Source organism: Catharus ustulatus, chromosome 5 (assembly GCF_009819885.2).
Source record: "Catharus ustulatus isolate bCatUst1 chromosome 5, bCatUst1.pri.v2, whole genome shotgun sequence".
In the NCBI taxonomy this organism is placed as follows: domain Eukaryota; kingdom Metazoa; phylum Chordata; class Aves; order Passeriformes; family Turdidae; genus Catharus; species Catharus ustulatus.
Genome location: NC_046225.1, coordinates 51,330,665 through 51,346,020, shown reverse-complemented (window position 1 = coordinate 51,346,020; position 15,356 = coordinate 51,330,665). Strand labels below are relative to the sequence as shown.

The following is a 15,356-nucleotide window of genomic DNA, read 5'->3' as shown; positions in this document are numbered from 1 at the left end:
CAGTAAATAGTAAGCACTATTTCATGTTGAGACGCTGGTAGAAAGACGCACTGCTTAGCTCTTTGCATGGGGAATCACCCCTCCACAATGCTGCTCTATACCACTGTGTTGATTACAGGCATTTCCATGAAAATCGGTTTTATCAAAAATCCACCCTTTCCCAACTTTCTCAGTACATTATGAGCACAGTTTACCAATTTGCTATCTACTCTAACATGATGTAACAGTTTTTGACCCTTCATATGGATAATGGACATGTTACAATTATCCTGCAATATAACTTGGATCAAAGTTATCTCCCACAGAACTCACTGTACCACAGCTCCCACACTGCCACAGCTTCCTGTTAAACAGATTGCTTAAAAATGAGATATAAGGAAAAAACTATTTATGTGATTATGAAAGTGTGCAACATATTGTTATATGCAGATCTAACAAATTACTACATAGTGAAATATTTGAAAACCATGTAGTTGTTTTTATCCATATAGTTTTCTATACACCACTATATGTAATACATAGGATTTTCTTCTGTTCATAACTTAGTCTGTAGAAACACTAAAAACTAAAACATATTGAATGGCTAAAAACCCATTATATGGACATCAAAGGAAAAAAATCTTCACCCTTGCAATTCATGCTCAAATGTCTACATCAATAATATTATGGATTCAAAGAGTACTAGAGGTTTGATTTACAGTAAATAGTAGAAATACTTCTATAATGTAATTAGATTGTAAAGAGGTTGAAAGCAACATCACTACACCACAACAACCTTTCAAATATTTTGTTTCATTACTTGCAGACTAATTTCTTTCACAGATTAAGCCTCAGTATGAAAATAAATAAGTTCAAATTTTACTTGTTTTAATTAGCAGACAAACAGTAGGTAGCTTGCAGTAGTTGAAGTCTAATTTCTCAATATGCATACATGAACATTTTAGAATTATATTCAGTATGTTGATATATGAAAACAGAAGTGAATTATTTTCAGAAAAAACGCCTAATTCTCATATAATCAGAAAGTTCAATTTACCCCGTTTTTGTATCCAAATTCCTAATGATATTGATTGTTTGGAAAGCATTAGAATGTACTTCAAAAATGTGGTAGCCTTACCATGGCTAGGTTAAAATGACATAGATATTGTCCTGAGATTCTACTAACTAATTCTGTCAACAGCTATCAGTAAAGGTGTAAACACTGAGCAGTGGCACCTTCAAAATAAAACAATTTGTATTTTCAAAGGAGAAAAAAAAGAAAATTTTGTATCAGGAAGTAGAGGAAATGTGCAAGCGAAGAATATGTATTAGCAGTCACTTTATAAGCAAAACCTGACTTTTGACATATTTGATGAAATACTCATTTTCTAGAACAGCAGCTAATAGGAAATGTCTATCACAAATGCATTTTGCAAGACATTTTATAATTAAGTAGCAATTAGACAGACAGTTCCCTTAAAAACAGGAAAAATGTATAAAAATACAACTTGAATTAATTATGATTATTACCTCCTATTATTAACAACATTTTTTTATTTATAAGAACATAGCAAAGAGCTGTCCTTGTGTCAGCCACCCGGTATTAAATGTTTGCTGGTGAAACAGCAAAAGTGATAATGTAGGTCTTAGGATGTTAATTCTGACCATTGTAATGCTAACTATGAATGAAGGAACAACTGGCGCCTACTATTCACTGCATCCAGCCTTTGGCTTTACAAATGAACAACATGAATTGAGGTAAAAAAAAAGTTTTTCTGCGTCATATTTGAAAGCCTGTCAGATTTTTTTTCTTTTACAGAGTTAATCCAAACCTAAAAGATTTAAAGCCGACATTCGCATTAAAGACAGAGGCCCTCTTTGTATTTTTTGGACGAAGAGGGGAAAAAATAAAATCCCACAGAGGTATTTCCTTCCTTTCTGTACAAGAAAGCTCCCCCCTCACTCTGTAGAAAACATTTTTGTCTCTAACTTTTCACATCTCTCTACACATAGGCAGGTCATCTGGGAAATGGCAAACCAATCCTTTTCAGACAATGGCACTAACAGGAGCAGCCTGTTCTGGGGAAGGACTCTGGCTGCCTCTGTTTGTGGTTTACAAATTGTTCCTAATGTGAGAGATTTGTGGTCTATGCCAAGTCTTCCCCTTTAGGCCTTGTGAAACCAAATGGAATCTGCCACAAAAGTGGCTCCCAGGGGAATTCAGAAGTAATCCAAAATGAGAGCTGGGAAGCCCAGTTTATTGTAGGACTTACAAATCCTGAAAGGGAGATAAATAATTTGTTCTATGTGTAGCTCATACTCAGTATTAAGACTTTCAAAATAAATTAGTATTTTTTTCAGCTTAGATTTTTATATAGGTTCTCATTTTTCAAAAAAGAAAAAAAATGCTGAGAAATACTCCTTTTTATGACTTACTGGCTGATAAGAAATCTCAGCTGTATAACATTTTTTACGCACTTCTGAAGATGTAGTGTTAGGAAATTACATGTCAGAATGAACAGAGAATATTCACTTTTTCCTCATTATGAAATGATCTGCCAAAACAGCTAGTTCAGATAAAAAGCCTTTAAAAAATAAGAAGAAATAGATGAAAACAGTGGAAAAATTCTTGCTGCAGCAAAGTTTATCCTTTTCAGTTTATCTATTTCAAGTATCATCTAAGTACATATCTCCTTCCTGTAAACTGCAAAGGTATAAAATGCCTCAACAACATCAAACTAGCCAAAGCTTCTCTTCTCAACCTACAGAAAAAACTTCATTAGTAGTAGGTACGTGCATGTGTTTGCCTTCATATATGCCAAAGTACTTACTGTTGTAGTACTAAAACAGATCTGCATTAACTTCCAGTGCAATGAAATTCCCACAAGTAAGTTCTTGTATTGCCTCTGTCATTCTTTGCTATGTAGAGTTTAAAAAAACATCTTTTAGCTCCTTTTAATTAAGAAGTGTGTTCCTCAGAATTGCAAAGAATTAAGTTTCTCTCTATTAGAATCCATGGTTATTAGGTATATTAACCAAGACAGACCACTGGAAGCAGAAAAGATAAATTGGTCAGTTCAAAGATCAGCTCTGTTGCTCCTGTCTGAGAGAATGAGAATGTAACTACTGAATCTAAAGAAGGATCTTTGAAGTATATCTGGGAAGAATAGATTCTGGCTCCCAAATAAATGTCTGCTACTAGACCAAGTACAAATAAACTGTGAAGGTTTGAGGAATCAAAATGGAAACTACCTATCAGGAATTAAATGGAAAAAGAAAAACCCCTTAGACAAATACTTTTTGATTCCTCAAGTGAAAGATGAAAGGCAAACTTTAAATATAAATTATTAAATGAAGTATGTTAGTATCAGAATGTTAACATAATTTTAGGCTGAGGACAGATAACTAAAATGGATATGTTTTATGGGATGAATTCTGATTAAATTTAAAAAATCATCAATAAATCATTGACCTTTTTTTAAGTAATAATATTCTCCTCAAATGTACACTGAAACTTTTTTTCTCTAAATAAGAGGTTCATATAGGTATAGAAAGGAAGACATACACATTCCTGATTATTGTTTTGTAAAGACTCACAGGTCTTAAAAGACAAGCTGGGAAAACTTGGAAGAGATGAAAATGTGCTAAAACTGTAGGACAATGCCTAGAGGGGCCACCTGCTGAGAATGGGCTTGAGAAATATTTTGGACTGTGAAGGAAAAGCATAGTTTTTATTGTTGAATTATTTCAACGTCCTTGAAAATTTAGTACAACATTTATTCCCCCTAAAATGAAGGCACAGAATTAATCCAGACTGGTAAGAAAAGCAGTGCAACAGGAAAAAAAAAGGGAAATAAATGATAGAACAACTACCCTAGATATTAGCCACTGAAGAATGACTATATTCCACAAATTTTATGATAATGAAGTGAGAATTGACAGACTTTGGTATTTGCTTACCATACAGAGCTCAAAGCAATTTTTAGAAACAGAGATTGCCAACTTAGTTACCCACCAGGTTCCCTTAAAAGCATGGTACAGTAATTCTATTCTTTGGAGGGAGTTATAGAAATCATTACTCCCCAAATTTTAGAGGCATTATTTATAACTCTGCCTGCTAACTGAGGAAAAATACCACAGCAGTTTTTCTTAAATATACAACCATTTAAACTTATTTATTATACTGTATTCTGCAAAAGTTATTAAAATATCATTCAGTTGTTTTTTAAAAATTCAGGAGACACACATCCATTAACAGCACCTTTTACAGCTGGAGGGACAACACAGCAGGGTGCAAAAGCTGTAAGATCCTCATAGAGAAGCTGTTGATGTATGGGCTAGATGAACGACTGTGAGATACACTGAAAACTGGCTGAACGGCAGCTGGTGATCAGTGTCAGGCTGGCAGGAGGCCAGGAACTGAAAGTATACCCCAGGGGTCAATACTGGGTCCAGTTTCATTTAACATCTTCATTAAAGATCTGGATGAGAGGTGAAGTGTACCCTCAGGAAGTCTGCTAATGACACAAAACAGGGGGAGGACTGGCAGATGCAGTAGAGGGTTGTGTTGCCATCCAGAGAAATCTCAAAAGGCTGAAGAAATGGGCTGACAGGAAAACCATGCAGTTGAACAAGGAAGAATGCAAAATCCTGCACATGGAGAGGGACAGGCCCTGGCAGTATATCCTGGGGGCCACCCAGCTGGAAAGAAGCTTTGTGGAAAAGGACTTGGTCCCAATGGACACCAAGTTGAAAATGAGCCAGCAACGGGCCCTTGTGACAAAGAGAGTGGTACCTTTTGGCTTCACCAGACAAAGTATTGCCAGCAGTCGGGAAGGCAGGTCCCCTCTACTCAGCACTGATGAGGTCACACCTAGGGAAGTCTCCAATTCTGGGCTCCCCAGTACAAGGAAACACAGACATACTCAAATTAGTACAATGTCCTGAAGCATCTCTCATACAAGATAAAAACCTGAGCTAGTTGGGACTACAGCCTAACAGAAGGTTTAGGATCTCATTGAAGGAGACAGACTCCTGAGTAGAGGGTGCAAAGCCAGAGCAAGGCTATTCCCAGTGAAGCCCTGTCACGGCACAAGGGGCGAGGAGAGAAAACTAAAACTTGAACCTGAACATCAAGAAAACATTTCTTACTGTGAGGGTGACTGAACAGGGACACCAGTTGTTCAGAAATGTTGCAGTGTCTCCATCCCTGCTAATATTCAGAAGTTGTCTGGACATGGTCTGGGGCAACTTGGTGTAGTGTTGGAAGCATCGGACCAGATGATGTCCATAGACCCATTCAGCTGTTCTGTGACAGTATTCTGTTCTAAATACTTTGCTTTGTAAGCTTTGCTCTACATTACACTAAAACTAATTCCTACTTTTGGATCAAACTTTAGACAAACATCTTATTAGAGAAAACCTGTTCATTAGAGACTGAAGTATCTGAACAACTACATTTTCAAAAAAGTTACTTGGTATTTTTTGTAAAAAACTCCAATGCAGTAAACGCATTAAAGGATGCACATCTAATATTTTAATAAGTATGATTCCATATAAGTAGGATACTTGGCATAACACAGAGAGAAGCAACATTTAAGAAATCAATGCTGTCAATATAGTATATTCTAATAGACCTTTTCTACACAGTGCAGATAAATCTTCCCACAAGAAATATTACTGTTTTTCACAAGACTTCTGCAAACCTCAATCAAATGGTCTAAAATTCTGTAAAATACATGCTTGTACCTTAACTCCAATTTCCGTCAGTAGTTTTATAAATCCCCTGGGTCAGACAGAGCAGAAACAGATGGTGCTCTGGAGAACTTTACAGTGCATTGTCTACAGCACCACAATAAATTTAAAAGTTTTGTGGTTACAGAACTTTTGCTTTAGTATCAATGTCTTACTTCCCTTTCAAGTAAAGTATTATTATTCTAAGCTATCTTATTAATTACATAGGTGTAAAAAAAAGAAGCTTAATAATTCAGAGCACATAACAAGGAGTTTTACTAGTGTGAAATACACAATAGATTGATTTGTTTTTCACTACTCCTCAATTACAGGTTTGCAACTGAGACTGCAACCAAGAAAGAGATAACCATATCAGTTTAGAAATGTATCTATTTTTATAATTTAAAATTCAGTCTGTTTTTGTTTTTGATTTTTTTTTTAAGAGGACTTATAGGAAAAGTCTTCTTTTATTAACTGCAAGGATGGAAGCACTAATGGAAGGTTCTAGCAGCTTTACAGCCTACTGACACATGAATGGAAGCTGCTCTTATTAGGTGATGTAAGTTTCAGAAATTTCAATTAGTTAATGCAATTATTGCAAAAGGACTACACACATATAAAAACATACAACAATTTAAACACAGCTTCATTTATTTGTGCAATCATTATACACAATATGACAAAACATGGACAACAAGAAATGTCTGGCAACTCCCTGAACCACAGATCAAAAATGCATTTTGTTCAGTATCACAGAACAGTTTTCTATGCACTGAAGAGTTTTAAAGAAAAAAGAAAATACACCTACAAAGCAAATACCTTATCAAATATGAACAGACTTGCCATTTACTTTTAAAAACTTACGCAAACTTCATCTGTCTTACACAGAAAATATCATAATTTGTTTAAAATATTTTGAAAGTGTATTTCAATTATCTATTTGTTAATGTTATACACAGAAGTATCAACGTAATTTATATCAATGTAGTAGAAACACGGACGCAGGCAGTTGAATTTTTCAAGTTTATAATAAAAATTTTGTTCTGGTCTGTAGTGACACCTTTTTTTGAAATTCATGACTGTAAGGCGCACCCTTTGGACTAAAATTTTTTCCCGAACCCAGAAGTGCACCTCATAGTCCGGTGCGTCTTATCTGATGTACAAAGTTGCGACGTTTGCCACCCCGGAAGTGTGAGCCGTGAGCCGTGAGGGGAGCTGGCAGTGTCGTGGTAGCTGGGTGAAGGCAGGCCCGGGGCCCGTGGCACCGCCCCTCCCGGGTCCAGACGGGCCCCGGGGGCCCATGGTTGCCGGGTTGAGGCGGGGCCTCAGGCAGTAACTGCATGGGGGGAGCTGGGGGCAGAGCCTCACTGCAAAAAAAAGGTGCGCCCTACAGTCCGGTGCACCTTATATGATCTACAAAGTTGCGAATTTTGCCGACTCCCGGGGGGTGCGCCTTATAGTCCGGTGCGCCTTATGGTCGTGAAATTACTGTAAATGCAACTTCTTTAATGCAATGGGTCAAAGCACACTGTCTTAATAAACCTAACCAAAAAATGCCTACAAAGAATTTTTATGTTGGTTTTTCCCTTTTTTTCCTGTGCATCTATATTTAAAAGCACAGTCTTTACTAGTAAAATATTAAGAAAATAACCCATAAAGTTCCTTGTTCACATGCTTCCATACTAAGTCAGTACAGGCAGAAAACAAATGCATGAATAAACGTTTCTCCAGATGTAATGCAAATTGTAAGACAATAAAGACTATGCTACAGAGGCTGTAAAGTTGTTATAAAATAAATGAAAGTTTTTGAAATGTTTTCAGTATTTTTTTCCCACAAGCTGTGCATCCCCATTCCTTCCCACAGAAACAGAGTTTTGCTACTACTACCAAAATCCTCCTTGCAGAAAAGGTATTTTGTTGTAAGTAGATAGAAGTTGAATTCCTAGTCTTTTAGGATCTGTGTCCAAGACTAGAAGAATATAGTCCCTAATTCTTAGAATAAACTCAAGGAAAGTAATTTTTAAATGAGTGATTCTAAAGTACAAGCAAAATAATATGAAAAAAGGTAGGTTCCACTTAATTAATGATGAAATATTTATGTCTTGTTTCTACTAAAAGACTAAATGAAATGAAGCTTAATTTTCTACTAAAAATGAAGTTGATTTGCTACAGTATCTGAATTAGCTACAGGTATTATACTACATAATTAATTTCTTAGGTTATCACCCCTTTTTATCACATATCCTTCTTCAGTATTATGGCCTATTCTTCCATTTTCTTCAGCTTCATAAAGTGCATTGCTTGTCTCATAGTTTCTAGCCATTTTTCCTCCTAGCCTATGTCTGCCAAGAGACAATGGTGAACTGACAGTTTTCATCTGAACATCATCAGTTGAGGAAAATGAATGAAGCTTTCTTCACTTGGAACTTTATTTGTTTATTTATGAAATAGCCCCACACCTGGAAAAGAAACTGTTTTAAGGCTGACAGGATGTAACTGGTTTCAGAATTTTAATATGGAAATATTTTTCAGCTACTATAACCCAAACTTCTATTTTCGATCTCTAACAGATAATCAGCTACAGAACTACCAGTTATTCATATCAGGAGAACACTTGTGTCAGGATACCTTACTTATGTGAGTCAGAAGTCAAATCTCAGCTCTTCGGGTGCACTACCTATTTGGCAACAAGTTACCACTACTTACAGGACTTAGGATCACCATCCCATGGAGAGCCATATAGTTTTTAAACTGTGAGATATAATACTGTATAGGTGGATGAGTTGGCCTAGTGCAGATCAACCCATATGGAAAAACCAGAAAAAAAATGTCTTGATGCTAGAATTGCCTCAGCATGCTAGAACAACTAGAACCTATGGATTAAGGGGGGCCCTGTGTGTTTTTTTTCTGGAAAAACTCAGAGCTAAAGAGAGAGACAGAAAAGTACACTTGATTACACTATTAGGAACACGTCAAAGAAAGGGGTCTAGTGGCCTAGACAACAGAGAAAAAATGCTATAACTGTCATAATTTTTAATTTCACTATATTTTCTTTTAGCGCAGGGCATCCTGCAATCTTTCCTTCTGTGATACCAACATACAGTAACCTATATGTAAAAGCCAACTTTAATTATCTTCTATAAAATTGGAACAATACACAAAATGATGGAAACAATTAGTGTAAAAAGTCAGAAAAACTTGCAAAAATATTTGCTTCTTTGTTCAGTAAGTGATTGGATGATGCTTGGATAGTAAAAGATGAACACAAACCAACAATTCTTATGCTTCAAGTTTGGGCAATTAGTTTTAATGCTCAGACATGAAGAGTATTAGTAGCATGAACTAACTTTTCTTCTCTTACTCAATTTTTTCTTGAGTCATTACCTGGCAGTGTTCTCCACTGAAATACATTTATCAGAGTTGAATATTTTATAGGAATGGACACAAAAAATGACACATCAAAATATTTAGATGAAAACTTTCCTCTGTATCCAGTGAGTTTTTCTTCACCTCCATATGCTTTTTCTCTCCCATTCAAGAGCATTAGAATTTTATTTTCGTGGAGTAGAACCACAAATAGACAGGAAGAATCTTACTATTTTCATGACATTAATATGAAGAAGGACGGAATCCTGATTAAAATGTTTGATAAAGTTATTTTCTATCTCAAAAAAGACATGAAAACTATATTTGTAGGAGACATCATCTAGCTAGGACTTAATTGTTGGATGAATATTGTGTCAAGAATACAGACTGGAAAGACTATAAACCTACTAAGACAGAGTTGTTAGCAGCTCCGAGAAGAAGAAATAATACCTTTAAACTTTCTAAGGACTATAGTTATATAACTACAACTATATATCCTTATAAATCTGAAGTTTATTAAAAAGGGGGCATTTGGGAAAAAAATGTATGAAAGTCCCCTTCAGCATAACTTCTCAGCTCATACCAGCTAAAATAGACAAAAAACTAAGAAGCAGACAGCTTTTGACATGCTCTAACTTCTGCCAAGTATAGTTGGATGAATTCTTCAAGTTTGACTCACACTTTGAAGGAATCAGGCAAGCAGTATTTGCACATGCAAGCAGAGATGCTTATAAGGATTTGTTTCTGTCACATCAAAATTTTTTTGCACAGGTAAATCCCTGAATCTTTTCAATACATATGGAAGGCCTGACTGGTTACAGAAAAACTCAGTGAATTCTGCCCTGCCAGAGACCACTCAGTCAGCAGAGGGGCTTCCAGGAAAGCACACAAAAATCCTGCTTCCAGTCTGAGCTGCAGTACGCATCAACAGGACTTTTAGTCACGCAGAGTGCAGCGCAAGAAGCTAGACCAGAGTTTTAAACATATGCTTTAATGGGCTATGATACTTTTAGAAGACTTTATTTTGACATCACAGATACTGAAATATATTCTTAGAAAGAAAAAAAACAACCCCTCAGTAAACATCACTCTCCTTCAAACAACTCAATGCATATATATCCATCAAAACTACTATATACACATTCATGCATAAACAAACACACTAACAAAATAAGACTACCAATTTCAAGTACAGGTAAAGTTTTATAGCAACAAATACATGATTTTAGGTTCCTATGTCAGACTACTTTGGCACAATATTGAATTCAAACCCCAAGAGTATTACTATTGTTGACAGCTATAGCTCTTTAATGACAAACCTTTTCTAGAAGATCACAGGAAGTATATTCCTGCAAAACTAGGTGTTTTCACAGTAACTTTAGTCTGAAAATGTACTAACTAAAACATTGTTATTTCGATAGTGAAGTAGCCACCCTTATGTCATAACACATCATTTTGTTTCCACTGTGCTTATCACCATTAAAGTTCTGCTGTTTTAAAAGTCATAAAGTTTTCATAAAATCACTAAAAACACCACATTCCAAAAAAATAAATCTGTTACTTCTATAAAATACAATGTAAGAAAAATGCTGAAGTACGATAGCTTCAATTACTTTAATTTATAATTAATGTACAGAATTAGTTTTGAGTAGTGGAGGCAATGTGTTAATGTACAAAATCTAAATATATACATAGGTAAGACATTATGATAGAGAGGAAAACCAGCTAGAAATCCTGTAATTTCAAATTATTTTCCTTAGGTGTCCAAGAATTTAAGGTAACACCTTGGCTTCCCATTAAAATGTAGTAGTTACACAAATGCCTATATCCTTTTTTTCCCCATGTAACTATTTAAATAGGAGATTGGATTTATCCAATTCCTTGTCTTAATTACTTTCAAGTAAGGGAGAGATATGCACCTACATTTCCCACATCCTCCATGAATTTTTAAATTGCTGAATTATATCTCAGTGGTGGTGGAGTTAAAGGGACTCACTCTTTTACTGGTGTAAGGCTTGATTTAGTTGATAAGCTTTGAGAACCATTAGAAGAGTATCTTTCTGACACAAGCAAGTATTCTCAGTTTCTGATTCCCACTGAGAATGCACACCAAACTTCTTAGCTCAGGAGGTACTGGTCATGCCCAGAAGCAGACATTAGTGTCAGGGAAATCAATACTTCAGATATTTCTGAAACTGAATGGTATTGAGAATTTGGGACTGCAGTTTCTATTAAATCAGATAAGGCAGCAAAACAAGCATCCTATATGGATTCAATCCAACCTGGAATATTCATAGCAGGTTTATACAAATGTGATTACAAATTAATGAAAAACCACTAATTACTGTCAAAAGGTTAAAGATACATTACAATAATGCATTCCAAGCAGCTCATTAATAGAAAATGAAGTGTGCATGACAAGCAGTTCATGCAATTTTATGGCACCTCAAATTTTTTTAGGCATTTTAGAGCTTCAAGTACTTGACAAATTTGTAAAATTCAAGATTAAAAGTAGTCTTAACCAGGTTACTATTGGTTACTTCATTATAAAGAAATGTTCCAGAAAAATAAGCACTGTAATTCTGAGTACTGCATTTTGGTAAGACTTTTCTTTAGAAAATTGAAGCTTACCTAAGAACTGCAAAGCAGCTCACCTGTCTATTCTTTCTCATTAGACCACATACTCACAGCCTGTTAGCTGAGCTCCATTTTCACAAGAGTAAGAACTGATTATATTTTAAATAAACATGGCTACCATATTGAAGGTATAAAAGACAGAATGACATATGCACCTCTAGTTAGCAGAAGGATCCAGTAAAGATTAGGTCCTTACAACAGACTGAAACAGTATTTTTTTTCACACATTTGGCTGTTAGTTAAAATATATTTTTACCTCTCCTGACATATCAGGTGCCATAGGAATGACTGGCCACAAAGAAGAGTAGATTCCAAAAAACACTACCCAAAGTGCAATGCTTCCCCAGATTGCTATATGGCTGAACTGTTAAAACAAACAAAAAAGAGAAAAACTATCACAGGTGCATTATAACATAAAATAACACCCTTGCTATCTAATATTTACAGTGTTATTTTGATATATGGGATTAAATTTCCATGCCTTGTATTAATTTATCTCTACTACTTCAGTAGCTATTTCTTAAAGGAAAATTATACTATCAGCAGCAATGTTACTGCATTTTAAGTCAATCTAAATTCAGTTACAGTAAGTCCAGAGTAATTTGATTTTTCTACTTTAAGTATTACATTTATCCTAATTTTCAGTATTGAGCATTATTTTTTGTAGGAGGATATTCTGTCCTTTCACACAGCAACCACCGTTTGCTATTGAAAAACTGTTAAAAGGTGCAAAATAAGATAAGAAAACAATACAATTATTCATCCATCATATTTCAAAGAACATCTGAGAATATGGTAAAGACATTTGCTTACCAAAGTCCAATATGAGGTCTCTAATCCAGCCTTCAAACACACAGTCAGAACCACAAACTTAAGGAGAGAAAGACAGAGAGAGAATTCTTAATATGGGAATCTTAACATGCAGAAATTATTAGTTTGGTTAAACTTTCAGGAGGAGACAAGAAAAAGCAAACTGCCACCAGAAGATTTAAGGATACAACCCAGTAATGAGCTAATAATAGAACATTAAGAATTACAAGCTTCCATTAATAATGGCCACTCAATTGATTTGGAAAACTTTTCTTTTGCATTAGAAATCTTCTCCTTGCTTCTCAGAACTCTCTAAGTCTGGCTCTTATAAGGTGTTGGCATCTTTACTGACAATATTTTGGTTACACAGAAAGGTTTGCGAAAGGTGTAGTTGTACTCTTCTGTAGTGACTGAAGACTCTCTAGTTACAGACAGGATGACTATAACTTTCTATACCAAGACAGATTTAAAAGACATAGATGCTGGACTGAAAGCTTGCAATTGTTCAAGTTTATGTTAGTCTAAACTTAAAAAACAACCAAAAATGTTGTTCACTTCATCAGTAAATGAATCATCTGCAACAAAACCTGGAAAGTTCAAGAGTTAAATGCTGGTAATATAAGACTCATGTTCTGCATACAAATAACATGTTAAGTAAGCCTGACCTTTACTCTTTTCTTATCTTTACATTTTTCATGGAGCAGTCTCTGAAAACTTGAAGTTCGTAGGACATGCTCCATTTTAACTTACAGATGAACAGCAGTAGAAAGTTTATAATCCTGCAGCAAGGACTAGCTGATCCAGGAAAACTGTTTATCTCCTTCCTTTGAAATTCACTCAAGCAAGTTTTTTGTTTACCAAAGAAATAGTTATTACATTTTGTAACTCACTGGTGAATGTCTATCACAAGTTTTGCTTTTCATGTAATCTGAAGAATATGAGGCCTGAAAAAAGGAGTCACAAAGACCAAGTTCCCACTCTTACAGCTATAGTTTAAATTCTAGTTTGTTGGACAAGTTGGCAGAACTGTTTGTCAATGAGTTGTGTCAAAGTTCAAGCAGCCACAGAAATTCAGAAGAAATGTGCTTCAATCAGAAGCTGAAGCAACTAGGTAAAGATGTATGACAAATCTTTCACTATGTTTGGTGCACAGAAGGATATAAATACTGCCAGAAAGCTTTCACCTATAAGCTTATACTTTCAATTCTGAAATCCTGAAATCTCCTATTTCAACTGTGCTACTAAGGAGAAAAAAACAAAACCAAAAACAAACAAACGAACAAACACCCCCCCCCCAAAAAAAACCACAAAAAAAAAGAAAAAAAAAAAGAAAAAAATCACCCAAAAAACCAAGAAAGTAAACAAGAAAACAAGAAAAAAAAGTCATGCCACCACAATCTCATTATCGAAAACATGTGTGAAATCTAATTAGAAGAAAAATGAGGATGATTTGGTATACTTGTTCACTACTTAGGTCAGTTATAAGAAAAGTGAACATCCTTCAGGATGAGATCAAACATTCCCACTGCATAGACAAAATGTATACATAAAAGAAACACTGCAGATCTCTGTCTCTATAAAAGGAGAAGCACAGTGTGAGTATAGATCCTTTACTGACCTGTGATGGGATCACAGTATGGTTCAATGCCTCTTTTAAGGCCTCATGGTAAATTAAGAGGGAGAGAAAACAGGATTGTATTTTCAGAAGTCCACAAAGCACTTCTATAATCAATAACCTGAGATTTCTCCAATGCAAGAACTTAAACTAAATTAATATGTGTGCTAACTAGGGAATTACAATTCCCATTATTTACAAATCCAGACAGTAAGCACAAATGTATCTTCTGCATCTTTATTACACGGCTTTGTTTGAAAAATGGGAATTAGAACACAAAGTGCACTTCAAAACTTCTCAAAGAGTCATTCAAGAGCCATTTCTTACTCTTAAGGCACTCCTTAAAGCCCTGCACTGAATTAAGTCTGCTATGAAGAGAATTAATAGTGATAGTAGTACCATATCTTTGAAATAGTTAGGGCCAATATAGACTTACAGTGTATACAGTGTTACCCAGGAGCAGGTAATCGGAAGTTTTGCCATTGCCAAATACAGTACCTGGAAAAGGAAACGGATAAAATAAAAACATTTAAACATCCACAACAGCACTCTATATGATCTTAATTTTGATACAAAACAGATGGTAACACTTTCTACAGAGTACTAATAGATTTCATCTAAAACTGCACTGAACACTAGAGAACTATGACTTGCATCATGTTTAGTGCTCTAAAACTTCCAGTGGCTTCAGGGATTATGCAGGAAACAGGAACTTTTTGTGACACCACATACCAGTAAGACCAACTGTGTATTCAGCAGCAGTACAATTAGAGTTTCTTTTAATATCAATCTTATCTTCAAAAAGCTGTGAAATATAATGGTTATAGTATATTTTGATTATAACATGTAAGTAAGCAGGAAGCTTAGAGTGAGATCTCCACAAATTCTGTTATTTTTGGTATGGAAACTTTTTTGCTCTTATCCATATTTCTGAATTCAACTTTAGTAAAAATACAAAATATACTCAGTTTAAATTCTTGAGATGCTTGTCATTCATAAAATTTTCAAAATTTACCCAACTCAAATATGTGGATTCATATAAGTACATATCCATTGAGCACATATGGAAACACACACACACATCCGTTATGCGGAGTCAGAGCTCTCAAGAGACACATTTTCATAAAAAAATGTATTTTCATAAAAACCACATGTGTTTCCTAAGTTTAGGATTCTAAGGCAGTGAATTTTCCATTATTTATCAGATGTTCATTAC

General features: G+C 35.1%; 1 protein-coding gene across 3 annotated transcripts in view; it reads right to left on the bottom strand.

The window, feature by feature from the left end:
- ATP8A1 (ATPase phospholipid transporting 8A1) overlaps positions 1–15,356 on the bottom strand; it is a 111,126-nt gene that overhangs the window by 13,193 nt on the left and 82,577 nt on the right. For all 3 annotated transcript variants that reach the window (XM_033059594.1, XM_033059595.1, XM_033059593.1), the window contains 3 exons: positions 14,577–14,638; positions 12,529–12,585; positions 11,972–12,079 (listed from right to left, as the gene is read on the bottom strand). In XM_033059594.1, the coding sequence (XP_032915485.1) occupies positions 11,972–12,079; positions 12,529–12,585; positions 14,577–14,638 (227 nt within the window). The remainder of the gene's footprint in view (positions 1–11,971; positions 12,080–12,528; positions 12,586–14,576; positions 14,639–15,356) is intronic.